This window comes from Jaculus jaculus, chromosome 10, assembly GCF_020740685.1.
Source record: "Jaculus jaculus isolate mJacJac1 chromosome 10, mJacJac1.mat.Y.cur, whole genome shotgun sequence".
Lineage (NCBI taxonomy): Eukaryota > Metazoa > Chordata > Mammalia > Rodentia > Dipodidae > Jaculus > Jaculus jaculus.
Genome location: NC_059111.1, coordinates 29,552,294 through 29,572,005, shown reverse-complemented (window position 1 = coordinate 29,572,005; position 19,712 = coordinate 29,552,294). Strand labels below are relative to the sequence as shown.

Here is a 19,712-nt window from a genome sequence, read left to right as displayed (position 1 = left end):
TTGTGAATTGATTCTGAATCTCACGACTCTTTCCCAAAGTCTTCTTCCTTTCATTTTATTATGTTATTTTTGATACATGACTTCATGTAGCCCAAGCTGGCCTTGAACTTGATGTGTATGATATTCTGATCCTCCTGCCTCTACCTTTCAAGTGCTGGGATTACCACTGTGTGCCACCATGCCTAGTTTGTGTGGTTCTGGGGATTGAATCCAGAGTATTGTGCATGCTCAGTAAGCTCTCTAACAACTGAGCTACATCACTAGCCTCTTTAAGCTTTTCTGAAAAAGTGCAGGGCTGGAGGGATGGCTTAGTGCTTAAGGCACTTGCTTGCAAAGCCAAAGGATCCACATTCGATTGCCCAGTATCCACATAAGGCCAGATATACAAAGTGGCCCATGCATCTGTAGTTTGTTTGCAGTGGCTGGAGGCCCTGGTGCACTCATTTGATCTCTCTCAAATAAATAAATAAGAAAATAAAAAAGCATAATTAGCAACATTAGACTGAGAACAAAGGAGACAGTGTAATACCCAGAGACCTGAGATAACCATTTTTACAACCATGTCAACATTTATGATTTATTTCAAGATGGGTATTAATAGGTGCTGACAAAGAACCCTTGAAACTGATAAAATAAAACCACCACACAATCCTGCAATCTTAGTACTGTGTATATATACAAATGGCTTGACATCAATATATTAAAAATATAGCCACACTCTCATCTTCATTGCAGCATTATTCACAATAGTAATGATATGAAACCAAATTAAATGTCCACCAGTGAATAAAGACAACACGATGCATATGCACAGAACCATTCAGCCTTGAAAAAAAGAGAATCTTGTCACTTGTGGACATAATAGTTAAGCCTATGGGACAATATGCTAAATCAAATATGCCAGAGAAAGAAACACATTATATCCTTTCACTTTTATGTGGAATCTAGGAAAGTCAAACTCACAGAGGTAGACTAGTGACTACCAGGGGCTGGGAGGTAGACATGGGAGATGTTGGTCAAAACGTACAGGTCAAAATCTTTCAGGTAGGTAGGAGATATATTTTATTTTATTTATTTATGAGATGATAGATGGATAGACAGAAAGAGACAGATAATGAGAGAGAGAATGAATGGAACTCCAGGGCTTCTAGCTGATGCAAAATGACCCTAGACACATGTGCCACCTTGTGCATTTGGCTTATATGGGTACTGAGGTATTGAACCTGGGTCCCTAGGCTTTGCAGGCGAACACTTTAACCACTAAGCCAACCATCTTTCCAGCTCCAGGAGATACATTTTTGAAATCTTTTGTTCAACATGATAATAATTCACAATAATGTATTATAAATTTCAAACTTAATGAAAGTAATTCCTTATTAATTTTGACAAGAAAAATTATATTTTGTCCAACATGATATTTTAAACTATATCTACATTGAAGAGTAACTACATTAAGCTAATTAGCATATGTATTACTTCATATTTTATATTTATCATAGAAGAATAAATTCCAAATGTTCTCCCCATAAAACTAAGCATATGAGGTAACATAAGTTGATTACCTTGATTTAAGAATTCTACTTTGTATAGATATATCTTACAATACCACTATAGCCCATATTTACAATTATAATTTGTCAATTAAAATTAATAAAGAACTCTAAAAGTACTAGACCATAATGAACAATGTGAAAATATTCTTTAAAAAGCACAGAATAGCCCAGCAGTATTCAGGTTAATGTACACCTTGAAATGCCAACATATTTGTATCCCCTCAGACGGGCTAAGGTGCTCACTGCTGAGGGTGAGAACAGGTGACATTTCCTGTCTCTGAGGTCCTGAATAATTTGAGCAGATGGCACCTTCACTGTTGATTGTAATGCACTATATAAAGTACCACAAAGACTCATTCAGGTTGTGCTATGGGAGGTGGGAGTTGGGCTGGACCCTGTGCAGGCCAGCAAAGTACTTGTTATGCCCCTGAAGAAGTCATTGTGATCACAGACAGAGCAATGTGTGTGAACATGTGGAGGGTGGGTTAGGGTAGACATGAGGCTGGGAAGGCAGAGTAAAACAGTACAGAAACGTTCACTGTATAAAAGGACACTATGGGTGAATTGGTACCCATAGGACCTTATGACATACCCCATCTGTAAGTCAATTCTCCCATGAGCATGCCAAGAGTTGTACCACTGCACAGTTCTGATGAAAATAACAGTCTTACAGTTTTCCCTGTTTAAGAATGGGGCATTAAAGTGTAACATTTATCTCAAAATTATTCACAATTGGGCTGGGATGTAGCTCAGTTGGTAGAGTTATTGCATAGTATGCACAAGCCTTGGGTTGGAGCCCCAGCACCTTATAAAACCAAGCATGGTAGCACACGCCTATAATCCTAGCCCTCAAATCCTTGGCTACATACTGAATTTGGAGCCAGTCTGGACTACCTAAGACTCTGTCTCAAAACTACTATTTATATTCTAAAAAGACAATTTGTATTACAGATTAACCACAGAGTAATATGTCGCTGAAATGCAATCTATGAAAAATCACATGACATGATCAGACTATCTTCTGAAAGCTAACTTTCAAAATATAAGTCCTAGACAAACAAAGGAAAGCTAGTTTTAAAATAGATACAATAATATGATTCATTTGTAAAATGCTTCTACCTGAGATTGGGTTTTTATGTGTGTGTAATGCTTGGAATCAAACCAAAGGTCCTGGGCATGCTAGGTAAGTGCTTTATAACCAAGTTATATCCCTACCTCAAATCTCTACTATTTTGGGGGTTGTTACAACAACCCAGTGGTAGCCACAGTAACCCAACTTTATTAAAATAGGCTAAGTCTAGATGTTGTGTGATAAATATATATACATACATACATACATACATATATATTCAAGTGTGTATGTATAAACTAGAACTCAAAATTATGTGACTAAAACTCTATGAAATTCTCACTAAACTATTACAAGACTTTACTTGCATGTTTAAAAAAGTCCACTCTGAAAACAAACATATAATTTGAGATATGTGGAACTTCAGTTTACTTGGTAAACTGGAGTCCCAAGTTTAATGACAGCCTATTAAAATTGCTTTGTCTTAGCTGGGCATGGTGGCACATGCCTTTAATCCCAGCATCAAGACTGAGGTAGGAGGACTGACTGAGTTCAAGGCTACCCTGAGACTCTGTAATGAATTCCAGGTTATCCTGGGCTGGAGTGAATCCCTACCTTGAAAAACAAACAAAAAAAATTGCTCTATCTTCTCCTACATTTGTTGGAAAGTAAAACTATACGGTCATAGAGAAAAGTTATGCCCTGAGAAATTCTCAATATTTTGTATATGATATGCTTGTTTATTCGAACATACCTTTCCCTATAAAGTAATCAGAGAGAGAGAGAGAGAGATGATGTTGCATTTTCTTTGTTCCAGATGTTTATTGCATCTCAGAGGGCACACATGCACTTGATTTTTAAACCGAAATACAAAGAAAAAGCCATTTTGAGATTGGTCTTAGGTAATTTTCCCCCATTACAGTGTATGTTATCCCCACAGTAAATTCAGATACAACCACTTTTAAATGGTACCATACATCTATTAAATAATTTGAAAAATAGGCAAATGCCTTTCCAACCCAATATGCTTTTACGAAGAGCTGCCAAGCCACGAGCAACACCGATCAACAGTGACCTCAGTTACGCACCAAAACCTTAAGCCAAGCCATCAGCACAGACAGGATGACAACAAATTCAAAACTAAAGGACACAGTATGTACAGTAAAGGATACCAGTTCTCTGAATTAGTTTAATCCTAAGCACAATGGTACAACAAAACTCACTTTGAGCTCAATTGAAGGATGGAGAAACACTAGTCTATAGGACACACAATGAAATACTAAATGAACAGATGTACGTACACCCACAGTGAAGTAAAAATATTTGCAGTTATCTTTCAATTATAGATTACCCCTTGGGTACTCTCAGTGTCATTTAAACAGCATGTCCCTAACTGCATATTCACGCACGTGATAGAAACAAATTCTTTTCAGTGCATTTAATCAAGAATGAATAAATAGGTCAATTTAGGTGTAAAACCTGTCAAATATAATTAAAATATATATTTTAATATAGCAGTGATAAATATGGAATTCTTCTCATACGATTTTTCATTCTTGACAAGGTAGCTTTAAGGAGAAATTTTATTATGGACATTAAACTTCATATTTTTTAAAATAAAATTTCTTAACATATATAGTGCCACAAAAATAAACATTTCTCACAACAGTTGAAGTTTCTGTGATTGGAAAAATGTACTCCACACCGAAAAAGTTTTGTATATTTAAGAGTGCTTTTTCCTTACTATCTGATATTATCACATTACGATTGTAACAGATACAGAAGAAAAGAGAATTTATGGGGAGAGTTTAAGGTTCGTCCAAAAGTTATATATATTTACATTGAAACCTTCGAAAACACGGACACAGCTTTCCAAGTGGCTCACCACACAACAGCTGCCGCATCTGCCCACGGGCAGTGCCAGAGAAGCACTAAAGGCATCGGGAGCACCCATCCATTGTCTACATGGTACAACGCACAAGGAACCCACATACGCTACAAGTTCGAGAGTAGAGATAACAGCTAAGGGAGGTACACATTCCTAATGTTCACTGTCACAGCTGGGCTGCGTGTCTGGAAGAGGAGTGACGAGTAAGCACTGGGTTTGGTATTGGTAGCTCACTTTGAAACTCTGAGCATCAACCTTATTTGAAGTTTCCAAACTCAGGTTATTTTTTTCCTAGTCAGTCACAAAAAATGCAGCTGTGGAGAAAGAAAGGATTGAAATTAGGTAATATACTACCACCTGCACCTTAAGCATTTTACTACCCTTATAATTTCCTTTCATAGTTACTACAAAACACCTATACATAGAGGATTCTTTGTATGTTAACAAATCCACATTTATATATTTTTCATTAGCACTTTAAAATGGGCTTAAGATTCTGCCAGGAAACTTTACATCTAATTCTGTGTATGGTTATTAAATGAAATGTCTTTATTAACAACCTTTTGAAATTCAAGTCCTCATAGCAATCTCAGTGTGTTCCCTGGGAAATGAGAAAAGAAGGTCGGTGACAGTGACTTCCATTGCTCTTTGTTTCTACTGCATTATAGTGTTCAATGAGCCACTTAAGACTTAAAACGGGTGACAGAAGGGAGAGTTCTGGTGATCCAGCGCCTTCTCTCCCACCACTGTGAGCTTTGTTCATCTGTGGTTTCTCTCAGAAAACCATTTGTAGGGTCACATAGTTTAGATAGTACAGCACCTCTTCCTCACAGACTCCTGTCTGCCCGGGCTGAGAAGTCCCTCTGCTTTTGGAACTTATCGAAGTTTTGAGCATGTGATGAGAGCAGTACATAAGAAGAGGATGTCCTATCCAGTCTCCTTGGTGGTTCCTGAGTGAGGCAAACTGCTGAGAACTACATGTTCATGGTGTCGTCTCAATGCACCTTCTCCCAGGCCCATGTGTGACAGAAGAATTAGGCATAATAAAAAAATTTCTTGAATAAGATTTCGAGGTCTTAAGATGATATACTGTTAATATTTTCTAAAAGTAGGGTTATATAGCATAGGCTGCCTTCAGACTCTGGAGTGTGGGGGTACAGGCTTGGGTCACCATGCCCGACTACTGTTGATAAGAAAAAAAGCCATGAGGTGGGTTTCCACAAAAGTCTCAGGAGGGATTGGAGAATGTTTTAAAATAAATGTGGGCAGTGATAAAAATAATACTGCTCAGTGGTCCTAAAGCTCCCACTTACTGTTCTCATGGCCAAGGATTAGTTCTTTCAGTCAAAAAATGGGCCAAAACTCTGATATCAAAAATATTGTGTAAATAACCTAAAGTAATGTTGAGCAGGCATTTGTTAAGACTCTACTAACTATATTCAGTGCTGGAACTAAAAGTAAACATTCCTCCACTGGTATGAATCCTTTTGTAAGTGGAATGTACTTATGAACACCAAAACTAGAATGCTAGAAAGTTTAGCATTAAAATTAGAAAATTTAAAATTTTGTTCTAATAAAATGCAAATGGTAAGAACCTAAGCCTTTCCCTATGTGGAAAAATAAGGATAAACAAAGAAAAAATATAATTATATAGACAAATGTATTCTTAAATGACTTTTGAATATAATATTATGTTTACTGTATTGTAAATGTTAGCTTTCCATAAATTCTAGTCAACATAGAATAAGGTGGTGATCTAGTACCAAGTAGCTTGGGCAACTGATTTTTCATTATCACCTTTGTACTTTTTTTTTCACAATTTTTGTTAACATTTTTCCATGATTATAAAAAATATCCCATGGTAATACCCTCCCTCCCCCCCCGCAGCACTTTCCCCTTTGAAATTCCATTCTCCATCATATTACCTCCCCATCTCAATCATTGTACTTACATATATACATACCAACCTATTAAGTACCCTCCTCCCTTCCTTTCTCTTCCCTTTATATCTCCTTTTTAACTTAGTGGCCTCTGCTACTAAGTATTTTCCTTCCCACGCAGAAGCCCAATCATCTGTAGCTAGGATCCACATACCTTTGTACTTTTAAAAACAAAAACAACTTGGAGGTTTCTCTCCTTCCTAGATTTATAAATTACCACTTAAAACTTTTAGGGATAATGATAGCTTCTGATACCAATTTTACAACTCTAAGTATTCAAGTTATTAAATATATTCAAAACATAGAAATACCATAATTGGAATTGCTGAATACTGTCCAGTTTATTACCACAAGTACACAGGAAAAGCTCAATATCAGATACCTGAAATTGTTTACAAGAAATCCTTGATGTTAAGGTCCGCTAACGGGTCCTTGGTTGGAGGTTTCTTGGGACTCTGAGTGGCAGGTGTAGGGCTGGGAGAAAGCTAGTGGGGAAAGGCCAGCCCCAGACAGCAGAAACAGAAAGCAGAAGAGAGGTAGATAAGCATTAGGTAGAACACATGCCACAGCAAACAGACATGCAGAGGACCAGATGGCCAAAGTCACAATCAACTATGCTCCACTTAGTCACAGCGTGGTTAAGTACACAAGGAATGGCATTTGGATTACTTGAAATCTTGGACACCAGAGTCAGTCAAGGTCAAATTTGGGGACTCTGGCTGAACAGGATGGCTATTAGTTAGGGGAGGCATGAGAAGCCAGTCATATGAAGCTACTATGAACACACAAGCAATAATTTTTCTATGCGAAAAGCATCTCACTTTGAATCATTAGTAACATTAATAATAAAGGAATTTAAATGGCCTTCTTATGGTGAGTCTGGAGGAAAGTTGAAAGAAAGTTTGCAGCCAGCCATTAGGAAGTTGTTTAAAATTATTAGCTAAATATGTTAAAGTTTCATATAAATTACTGTAAGTGAAAACCCAATATGGAGGCAGGGTTGATGCAGACAAGCATGTAGTTTCTTAGACAGAAATATCACCAAGCTCTCATCCCATCTGCCAGCTCTTAGAGAAGAGCTGTGTGGATGAACAGTACAGAGGACCAAAGACTGTATCTTGTGTGCTTACCCAATATCTAAATTATTTAGGTGTTCTCTACTACTGAAATTTCAGGGTAAGACCTTGGAGAAACTCTCATTCAGTCTTTCTAGAGTAATAGTTGACATCTTCACGTTCACTGTAATTTATCTGCTGGGCTTGTAAGATGATGGAAATCTTAGGAATATGGAATGGGCAGGCATGTCTGTTCTTGTTGATTGAAGTAGAGCTCTAGAAGCCAGGGCTTTTGTAATCTCTGACTGATGGCATAATTTAGCAGTCTGATTTCCATGTGTCAAACTGAGATAATGTTTCATATCAGGAAAAATAAATGTAGAGCTTGAAACTACTTGAAAGAAACTAAGAGTCAGTCCATATTGGTGAGATGACAATTTTATGTTATCAACCTATTAAAGAATAATGGGGTAGTCTGGGTTTGAATTCTGAAGTTATAAACTCACTCTAGGCCTATTGTGCTTTTTCATTGAGATGGGTAATATCTAAAAATATGCAGCATAAGAATCTAAGCTTTATGAGGAAAAATATGAACAAAGTAAAATGTGATTATGTAGCTAAATATGTTCTTAAACAACTAAAATGAAGTATTATAAGAGTTAGCTTTCTATAGCTCTTCATCAACATGGAATTAAGTGGTAATCTCCCAGTTTACTAAGTAGCTTACTATTAATTCAATTATGGATTAAAACGTATTACCAACCTACCATGTGTTACACTTTATTCAGGTAATAGTTGATGGTATTATGCAAAGAAATAATTATCTTAAGTAATAAAATTATATTAACATTTCTAAAGCTTTGAGCATTTCTAATAAACAAGTTTAAAAGTTGTCAGAAATATTTTCTAAATTCATTTAAAAAAGCTTTTTTTTATTCTAAAAGAAGTGGTATTTACAGATCTATTTAACTCTCATGGAAACATGTTAGGGGAGATCCATCTTAAAATTTACATGGATATTGGTTCATTTTACCCCACTCAGTAGTCCTATAATCTCACAGTCCCCCAAGCCAATGGCAAGTGGTAAACAGTGCCTGTTAGTCTCCATAATGATTTGAAAATCTTTCCTGTGAGCTGGTGGACGAATTTATAGCCACAAAGATGGGGGCTTCTCCTATTTCAATCTACATGTTCAAGTAGCCACCATTTCTTCACTGGGTGGCTCTCATAGACGAGGCAACATAAACACATTTGGGAAGTGTGAAACACTGTCAGAGTGAAGACACTTACTGACATAAACTCGACTGGCGCATTGGGTTTAATTCACTCAGGAAGTTGCTAGTGGAGTTAACATTTGGAGTTCTGGATTTCTCCAGGCCAATTGCTCATGATGGAAAGACTTTTGGTTCCCCATATGTTTCTCTGTTTTGCCAGATAGTTTAAAAGAAGAATCAAGTTAAGGGTAACGTGCCTGAAGCAAAACAGTTTATTTTGGCATCTTTGTAAGTGGAGGTAGTGTATCGGGCCATAAAGAACTTGGCCTCACTAAAACTAGGTATGTCCTTTGTTCTGAATCTTAGTAGGTACCTTTTCAAGTCCTAGTAAGTTTCCAGAGTGACAGCATGTCTTTGCTTTTCAGGGCAGCCCCTAGAACTCACCTGTTAGCTTCTGCTAACACGATGCCTCAGAGGGGCCTTCTACTGAGTGTGCTAAGGAGATGGCTGAGACTGGGGGCTGGCCACATCAGAAAGGCCAACCAGTAACTATACAGATGGGTCTCTGGGCCACATAATAGCAAACTTGGTCTCTAGGACAGGAGGGTTTGGGACATTGAGGCCAATCAATCATTCCTATGTAATGGATTCTCAGTTATGCTGGACTGAAGCTGGAGTGAACTTCCTCAGTTGGCAGTATTTTGTGTATACATAAAGACGCTACAAGAAACTGTTGGGAATTCTTCCAGATGTCCCCTATCATCTCTCCTTCTAGTTGCATCTAATTTCTATCCTTTTACTTCAGCCATATTGCAGCCATACCCTCTGTGTTTTCCTGAGTTGTGTAAGCCATTATAGTGTATTGCCTAAGCTAAGTGTGGTCATGGAAAACCTTAACTTTGTACCCAGCTGGTCTGAGGTGAGGGTGGCCCTAGGGACTCCCAGACTGGTGACTGACACTTGAAGAGAAGGGATGCCAACAGTGACTTCCCTCAGATTTACAGTTTGGCAAACTCAATGCAGTTGGTGTCACAAGTGTTGTGCATACTTGGTAGCTTAGAAGACCATTATCTTGTACATACATCATAGAACAATGCTCAAAACCATTCATCTCATGGGGTACAGTGGTTCATGCCTTAAATCCCAACACATGGGAGGAGGAGTCAGGAGGATGAGAAAATTAAGGACATCCTCATTTACAAAGTGAGTTTGAGGCCAACCTGGGTTATATGAGACAGTAAAAATGAACAGACAAACAAACAAAAAATGAAACTCATTTAACTATTACACGTGTCCTGGATGACCTAAATGTCTGATCGATCTCTTGACCCATTCTGAATAAATAAAGGATGATCAGAGGGACCTTAAACAGTAGTTATTGCTGTCTCCGTCACCATACTTCACACTGTGATAATCTGTCTTCCATGCCCATTTACTGCTGAAGCAGCAGTTCTGAGGAATGCCACATGATGGACTTATATTCAGGAGTTGATGTCACCATGGTGTGGACTTTAAGAAACTGACCTGTGTGCCAGGCACGGCAGCGGCTCCAAAGGGCGGCCTCATCATGGGCTGTGCAAACATGACCGGCTGCTGAGGCATCATGGGCATGCCAGTCCCCGCGGGAGGCTGCAAGGGAAGGATGGCTCAGAGTGGTGGGAAAAACAGACATGCATATCCTTTACACATTTCCGATGATTGCTGAGGGATCCAGGACAGGGAGAAACTGTAACTTGTCATTTGGACTCTGGGTTCTGTGGCTGTAGGATGGGATAGAGGGCCTGAAAGGGGTACGAGCCTGACTGGCCACAAGGCATCCTCGTCCCAACCAAACACTGTTGCTGTAAGCATAATTCCTGAAGGGATAAAACTTACTTCTTTATGGAAGATGGCCCTAAAATTTACTGGCTCTAAAAGTATTAAGTGAAAATTTCCAATATAAGACCTATAATTAACAGTTGATTTTTAAGATGTTTAGTAAATATTTTTCCAAAATGATATGATATTTTGATACTGAAATTAACGAATTAACAGTTTTTCTCCCTTCATGTGCAGCTACTTAAGGTCTAAAGCGACTACTTAGCATTTTAAGTTTATTTGACTATGCTCTGGGGTGAATTATACTGCTTAGCAGCAACTATTCATTTGGGATTTTACAAAAACAAAAAAACCCTCAGAAATGTCAGCTACAATTTTTGGTACAGGTTTTCACTCACCATTCCAAATCCTGCTCCAGGCTGTCCAACAGACGGGGCTCCGGCCCCAGGGGGAACTGAGCTTGTTGGAGGTACAGTTCCTTGCTGTACACATATACCCACAAAACACACACAAAGAACCAACATACTTCAGTTTGTGAAATGCCAGAATACAAGCTTAAAATGAGTTCATTTCAATATTGCATATGTGAATAGACAAAGTTGCAGTTGTACAAAACGACCCTAGCATCATACCAATGTATTTTTAAATATTTTATTTTAATTTATCAGAGAGAGAGGGTGGGGGGAATAGGCATGCCAGGACTTCTAGAGACTGCAAACAAATTTCAGACACATGTGCATCTGGCTTATGTGGGTTCTAGGGAATCAAACCTGGATCCTTAGGTTTCCCAGGCAAGTTCTTTAACCACTTAGCCATCTCTCTAGGCCTCATATGAATGTTTTGATGTTGACTTTTATGGTACTACTTTGACTTGCTGTGTGCACCTTACTCTCCACATTAGGCCTCTCCTTTGGCTTTACATACAAGCACTTTAACTACTAAGCAATCTCTCCAGCCCCCTTTTCTTGTTGTTGTTTATTTGAGATAGGCTGGTCTTCAGTTCACTGTGTAGCCCAGGCTGTCTTAGAAGTCTTGGTTCTCCTGCCTCAGCTTTCTGAGTGCTAGAATTACACATACGATGTGTACCACCAAGCCCAGTTAATCCCTGAACATTTCTAGGACCCCAAAAGAAAAAACAATTCCACTTTTACCCCTTCCCAAGTTCACTGTACCCACTTGTTTATCTGACATTGTATCTTAACAGGTAGTACTTGATCTCTTATATATAATAGCTTCTTTCACTTACCATAACATTTATATTTGAATTTGTATGAATTAATTTCTAGCCATGCTTGTTTGGGTAAGGTGGTGAAGGCTGGCTAAGAATTAATTCAGGCAGTAAGGGAAAACTGGTACTAAGAAAGCATTAGATATGAGAAGGTTTTTGACAGGCAAAAGTGTGTTCTCAAGTGTACAAAACCACAGACGGATTGGGGAGACAGTGAGTCACTTGTTTTGTTAAAGAGAAGCAGTATCAGAATTTGAAATACAGAAATAAATCCCTTTAAATCTCATAGAAAAGGTGATGTCTATAGTTTCAATTTCAAAATTGGTGGGCCATCACTGGCTAGCCCTCATAGTGTTGGAAGGTACAGATAGGCTCTGGGAGAGAACTGGGTCACAGCACTCTTAATCAGCTGTGGACCCTGTGTGTAACACTACTGTCTGGCCAAGAAAGATGCTCACAGGAGCGATAGTGGAAAGTAAGTGTGTATAGGGGCAAACAATTCCTTTCTGCTTGGATTTGAGGCCCACTGCACAGGAAAGAATTGATGTCTTAGGCTGTAAACCTGGTTCAGGCTTATAGATGGTGAGGTCATAGGCCTTACAAATGGTAAGCTATTGCTCTTGTTTTGCTCAATGGATATGTGTCTATCAAGTTGCCTTCTTAATATTTAATATTAATATCCTTATATTAGTACTGCTGTCAGCTTTGGTCAGTGAAAGTACTTTTTTGCAGTGGGCAGTAGTAATTGCAGAGATTTGTAACTGGTCAAAGTGATGAGACTAAGTGATGGATGAATGAACCATAAATATAAATATATTATAAATAGGACATCCCTATCACCCTGTCCATAGCTCAGGGAATATCAAAGAAGGAACAGAAAGAATGTGAGAGCTGGAGGAAGTGGGAGTATGGATGTGGAGTGCTATTTTCTGAGCACAATATGACTAGTGAGTTGTAACATCACAGCATCTATTATTACCACTGTAAAATCAAATAGGCCTGGGCTCATGAGCATCTTATCATGGATGGGAAGAAGCTCATAAGGCCCTACCCCATGGTGACGATTTATACTCAGTTAATGGCTGACATGGGAGGGGGAGGCATTTTCTTGCATGAGATAGCCACTGGTAAGGTGTTCATGACCCCTCAGCTATACTCCTGTGATAAATCCTAAAGAAGCTCATTAGGTCATAAAAAAGGAAGTTATGAAAGTAGAATGAGGGCTAGCTGGGAAGAGGAAACCTGCAGGCATGGAAGGGTGACAAGTGAGGGTAATGGGGAGTAAATACGATCACATTATATAGATGAATGTATAAAAATGTCATGCATAATTAATATATGCTAATAAAATTATAAAAACTTGGTGGGGCAAACTAATAGTTTTAAAACAAATTTACTTACACAATACAAAACTGATCAGGTTTTGACCAGGTTTATCTTTCTGATAAAGATATTTGGGCAAGAAATATGATTAAACTATAACATATTCTATGACATTAAATGTGCAGGAGAAAGCTGCCATAATTTTACAAATATCTAAGAGGCATAAAACTACTATCAATATCATTCCCACTAAAAGGTATTTCTAAGTCACTCAAAATCATTATTAAATGTAAGGTTAATGGAATTTGCATTGCAGTAAATCTTGCATCTTGCTTCTACCTTTAATGTGGATGGGGAAGTACAGCGTCAATAGCCTAGTTAAGCAGCATTATTTGCAATATGCTTGGAAGTTGGCAGCCTGCCCACATTGCCTGGCCACTCACTGCTACATACCAAAGTTGTACTTGGTGGAACGCCTGCTGACCATGTGGCTGGAGTGACTTTCGGCTGCCAATTGGCTCCACCAGTCAATTTTTTCTCTCCAGCATTCCACTGCAGATCTCCCCTATAATACAAGCATGCAAAAAAACAGAAAAATAAGAAATAGAAAAAAAAGGTGAGTGGTTTCTTAGATTTTTTTTTTAAACTTGGGTTTAGAAGTAGTCTGCTTGAAATAAGTGGTAATAAAAAGAGTGGGTTAAAACTTACAGAGGAGTCTTACCATATTGTGTCTAAAACACCTTAAAATTTTTTGAAAGAAAAAAATTTAGTTTAGATTTCAATGATAATAGGTAATAGAAATTTTGTATCATTACAATACATAATGTGACAGAAAATTTAACTATATTCCTTACTCATAACTTAAAAATTCTAAATAACATACCACTGATACTGGACAGTTAAGTTTTGTTGAATTTAAGATGCATTCATGATGACATTTTGTGTGTCTTAGAGGGTTCAAAAGGTTTCACATGACTATATGTACCTACAACCTGATATGCAGAGATGGTAAGACTAGAAGTTGATCCCAGTTTCAATGACAAAGCATACCCCTAAGAAAAAAGTTCATCATTTATCATTCTTACTATCCAGGAAAGATGATTTTTAAAAATCACTGTTAACTAAGAGCACTACAATCAACCTAGAATTTAATCTACTAAAATACTTGAACCACAATCCCAAAATATTTAAATATAAAAATGGCAATCTTAAGAGATTGAGCTAGCTTGTTCCTTTTCATGGGAAAGCAGTGACTTAGGGCTTTCAGTAGAAATACAGAAAATATACAAAATAAAATAAAAACAACTTTGAAAATACCCAGCTTAAGAATAAATAATATACTTCAATTAGTGCAATATTTCATTGTTTTAAATAAATACAAATATATTGTTGAAAGGAAACCAAATAATTTCAAAACACTTACTTTTTTGATGCAGTACCAGAAATACCAAGATCTACAAATGGATAAAAGAAAAAAAATTAAACATTTAAAAATTTTATTTATTTATTTATTTTTAATAAATTTTATTTACTTTTATTTGAGAGAGAATGAGAGGCAGATAGAGAGAGAGAATGGGCATGGCAGTGCCTCCAGCTGCTTCAAACAAACTCCAGATGCATGAGCCACCTTGTGCATCTGGCTTAGATGGATTATGGGGAATCAAATAATGCCTTTATCTGCTAAGCAATCTCTCCAGCCCTTATCATTTATTCTTTTGAGAGAGACAGATAGAATGAGAGAGAACAGGTGCACTGGGGTCTACAAAAACTGCAAATGAACTCCAGAAGTATGTGCTACCTTGTACGTATGGTGTTACATGGGTACTGGGGAATCGACTCAGGTCCTTTGGCTTTGTAGACAAATGCTTTAACTGATGAATCATCTTTCTAGCCCAAATTTAAACACTTTTATTCACTTTATACGTTATGATATTTAGGAAATCAAAGAATCTGAATTTTAGGAAAAGACTATACTTTGAATAGGAATGACTGCATCCAGTTATACAAAAAGAAACTATGTTGGGCTGGAGGGAGGACGTGGTGGCTAAAGCATTCGCCTGCCAAGCCAAAGGACCCAGGTTCTATTCCCCAGGACCCACGTTAGCCAGATGCACAAGGGGGTGCATGCGCCTGGAGTTCTTTTGCAGTGTATGGAAGCCCTAGCGTGCCCATTCTCTCTCCCTCCCTCCCACTCTCTCTCTTTCTCTGACAAGTAAATAAATAAAAGAAATTATGTTAAGAAACATATCTAAGAATCTTTGATTGTATTTTACTTCACATTAGACGTAAGGATTGCATATTAATATGAACTGGCATCCAGAAATCTGATATTGCTCTCTTAGAAAGTCCTGTTGGTCTGGGGTCTGAGAATTTAACTAAATAAACAATTATTTCTACTGGTGTCAAACTCTCTAAATGATAGCTGATAATGACAAATGATTAACTGACTCATTGTGAATAGACAGTTTGTAAAATAGTGGGTTATGATGAACATCTTCTTTCCTTCTGAAAATCTTAAATTTTGATAGATGCCAGGCAGGGAGTGTCCACATGATTACCAGTCCATGAAAACCCTGGGTGCTGATACCCTAAGGACTTCCTTGGGTTGAAACACTCACACAGTGCTGGGGGAAATGTGTATCCTGCTTCTGGGAAAGAGAGAAAATAGGAAGGTCTGCATGGGATTCTTCTAGAAACCTCAACTGTCCTCCCCTGTGACCCCTTTGGGCCTCTGTACATTGTTTGCTGACCATGTGGCTGGATGTGAAGTGACCCACCATTGTGGCTCTTACTGCACTATCCCAATGGCTACTGATGTTCAATATATTTCTATACACTTAATGGCCATTTGTGTATTTTTATCAAGACAAATGCTGATTCAAGTCTTTTTCCAATTTGCAAACTGTGTTATTTATCTTTTTACTATTGAGTTGTTTAAAGAGTTATTTGTACTTCTCAATAGAAGTCCCTGATGAAATTTGTGATTTGGAGATGCTTTCTCCCACTCTGGGGCTGTCTTTTTCATGTTTAATGGTATCTTTTGGGCACATTCAATTTTTTTTTTTTTTGATGAATTCATGGAGCTGGGGAGATGGCTCAGTGGTTAAAGGTACTTGTTTGCAATGTCTGATGGCCCAGATTAAATTCTCCAGTATCTATATAGAGCCAGATGCACAAAGTGGTGTATGTGTATGGAGTTCATTAACAGTGGCAGGAGGCCCTGGTGCCATACTTATTTTTTCTATGACTGTCTCTTTCTGTCACAAATAAAGAAATAAACTCAAAAATTTGATGAATTTATATTAATTTGCTTTGTTCTTTGGTTCCTTATATTTTATATATAAAAAGCCTTTGCCTAATCCAAGTTCAAAAAGATTTACTTCTAAGTTATCTTCTCCAAGATTTGTCTTTTTTTAACTTTGCATTTATTTTTTTACATTTTATCTTCATTTTGAGCTGGCACTTCTGGATGGGATAAAGAAGTCCAGCTTCATTCTTTTTTATGAGTCTATACAGTTGTCCCAAAGCAAGTCTTTTTATGTTTCTTAATTCATAAACTTCATTCAAGTCGACAAAATTTTACTATACATTGTTAAATAAATCTGCAATGAAAATTAAAATCTAAATCAAGTTTTTTAAAAGTCTTTCCTCAAGCTGGAAACATGGCTTAGTGGTTAAGGTGCTTTCCTGTGAAGCCAAAGGACCCAGGTTCGATTCCCCAGGACCCATGTAAGCCAGATGCACAAAGAGGCACATTGTATCTGGAGTTTGTTTGCAGTGACTGGAGGCCCTAGCACACCCATTCTATCTGCCTCTTTCCCTTTCTTTCTTTTTTTCTTCTCTCTCTCAAATAAGTCAAATCAAATATAATATAATAAAAAGCTTAAAAAGACTGTCCTTTCTCTCATCAAATCATCTGGGTACCCTTGCCAAAACTGATTTGACAATATATGTGAGGGTTTGTTTCTGGGTCTTTATTCTGTTGATCTATAATAAAGTTTATTGTTATGTCAGTACCATTTGCCTTGATTTTTATAGCTTTGTAGAAATTTTTAACTAGAGAGTAAATTAGTCCTCCACAATCTGTTCAGATTTTTCAAGATTTTTCAGTTCTTCCTCTAGTGGGTTACCTTTTTATTTTCTCCCCTGTGATAACTGTCATAAGTTGTTAAATGAAGTAAAATGAGGGCTGTGTACTGGTACTCAGCAAAGCAATCGCTCAATAACATAATGGGTTTTTTTTGGAGGGGGGTAAGAGGAAATATTCAATTAGACTTTACAGTGTCACAATGGCACTATTATGGGTGCCCAGATCAGGCAAAGACAATGAATGTGAAATAAACTGCATATATACTGGAAAATGCATAAAGAAGAGCACATGAAGACCTGGTAGGCCGGTTACTGAAAGACATCTACAAACATAAAGCCATGTACTTTGATGGGAAATAAAATTCAGAGTTAATAGCAATGATTAATGTTCATAACAACTGCCTGATCCTCCTAGGACTCTCCATCTACTCGGCTCCAGCTTTAGTCTCTTAGATGTTCCTTGAATTTGCCAGGTGAATCTTTACTCTGGTATCTTTGCACTGACAACTTCCAATGCCCACAAATATTCTCCTTTCCCTTGGGGAGGACTACTTCTAGTAGCATTCTCATTTCTCTTGGCCTGTTCTGGTCTCTGTCTTTGGCATTTAATAGTTTACATACCAGAGAATTTATTTATTTTAAAATGTTTACTGTTTGTCTTGACCATGTGAGGGAGAGTAGTCAGAAGAACAGAAATAAAAAAAATATTTTTATTTACTTATTTGAGAGGGAGGGGGAGAGAGAGAGAAGAAACGAGGAGAGGAGAGGAGAGGAAAGGGAGAGCGAGAGAGCGAGAGAACGAGAGCGAGAGCGAGAGAGAGAGAGAGAGAATGGACACATCAGGGTATTCAGCCAGTACAAACGAACTCCAGATATATCCACCACCTTATGCACCTGGCTTACATGGGTCCTGGGGAATTGAACCTGGGAATGATCCTTAGGCTTTGCAGACAAATTCCTTAACTGCTAAGCCATTGCTCCAGCCCAAGAACAGAATTTTTTTTATCTGTCTGGTTCACTGGATCATCTCTGATGCCTAAAAAGATGTCTGGTACTCAATGGATATTCATTGAAGGAATGACTGAAACTCAGATGCTCAGTGTATAAATATGCAGCATTTAGTATAATTATCATACTTTCACGGGATTAAGTGTACATTATAAAGAATGTACATGTGTATTGCTGATGCATACCTGTTGATACTCCTTAATTAGCCTTTTAGTAATTTAAATTAAAGTGAATGTTCCTGTGATCCAATAGAATAACAATTACTTACCTTCTAAGAAACAGCTCTGGGGAAAGTGCTAAGTATTTCTATCCACTCCTTGACATACTTACCCATGCACAAAAATAGTAAGAAAATATCCAGGAAAAATCCAATTCCCATAGGTATCAGTTAAATAAAACTAGGCTACTCACTCCCTACTAAGCTGGCCAGAGATGAGTCAAGGTCGCTCCCAAGGCCTTTGCTGGCTGTCATTGCTGGACTGGGTGGGACCATTGAGACAGGTGCAGGCTGCCCAGTTGGTGCCATGGTTGGCATCAGAAGATCACCTAGACCATCAAACACTGGAAATCAAATGGACAAGGTTCAGAAAAATTGAAACCAAAATGAGAGCACATGCAAAATTAAAGACATCACCTTTTATAAAACTATGGAAACAAGTGAAAAAGACATTATTTGTTAAAAAGCATGTAATTCACACTATTTATGACTATAACACTGACATGTCTACATGTATCTACTCAAAGAGTGTGAAGACACTAATGGACATGAACACACATGGGGAGAAAGGCAGGATAATGAACAGAGCAGAGTAGAAAAGCAGGCTACAGCTCAGCCATACGCCTCAGCAGTGCTGCGGCTTTGAAAGTTACTCTGAGCTTTCCATGTCTCAACTGTAAATGAAAGGAATACCACTAATATAAGACTTTGCTATGAAGATTAAGCAAAATAACATAAATCCACAGTTACTACATGGTTTGCTCTGCATAGGTACTCAATAAGTGGTAGGCATTGTTACTTTTATTAAAAAACCATTATTAAGCACTTCTTATTCAATGGTAGTGATTTATAGTGATTATAAATGACTTACTATGAAAACCTAAGATGTTTACTCTTAATATAACTCTCAGATGAGAAAAGAAGATTAACTTTGCTGGTTTCCTATGAAATTAGTATATATTAAACTTATCTAATTGTTAGTATCTAGTGTCTGAAAAACAGCTGATCATAATTTAGAAGTCACAATTTTGATTTTCCTCTCTTATTGTGTCAATCACTTTTGGTTCTTATTCTATGGGCATATTTAAATTGAACAGACATTTTAGTATTAGAGATCAAGTATCACCACTGGTAGTTCCTGATCCCCAATGACAAATACCACTTGTTCAGTTCCTAGAATACAGAAGGGCTACTCAAACGCAGAATCAGTATTTGTATAAGATACTGCTAATATCTTATCTACAACCAAAACTTTGGAGTCGTAAAAGTGCTATCATAAAACAATGTATATCTATTACAGACACTACCAC

The 19,712-nt window shown here is 37.6% G+C and overlaps 1 protein-coding gene across 3 annotated transcripts in view; it reads right to left on the bottom strand.

The window, feature by feature from the left end:
* Window positions 1-3,419: 3,419 nt before the first annotated feature.
* Window positions 3,420-19,712, bottom strand: part of Snap91 (synaptosome associated protein 91) — a 131,348-nt gene continuing 115,055 nt past the window's right edge. For 2 of the 3 annotated variants that reach the window (XM_045160372.1, XM_045160370.1), the window contains exons 24-30: window positions 18,597-18,746; window positions 14,512-14,542; window positions 13,542-13,653; window positions 10,936-11,019; window positions 10,244-10,348; window positions 6,833-6,935; window positions 3,420-4,824 (exon numbers count right to left, since the gene is read on the bottom strand). In XM_045160372.1, the coding sequence (XP_045016307.1) occupies window positions 6,843-6,935; window positions 10,244-10,348; window positions 10,936-11,019; window positions 13,542-13,653; window positions 14,512-14,542; window positions 18,597-18,746 (575 nt within the window). In that variant the 3' untranslated portion in view covers window positions 3,420-4,824; window positions 6,833-6,842. The remainder of the gene's footprint in view (window positions 4,825-6,832; window positions 6,936-10,243; window positions 10,349-10,935; window positions 11,020-13,541; window positions 13,654-14,511; window positions 14,543-18,596; window positions 18,747-19,712) is intronic. The other variant, XM_045160373.1, reaches the window with a different exon arrangement.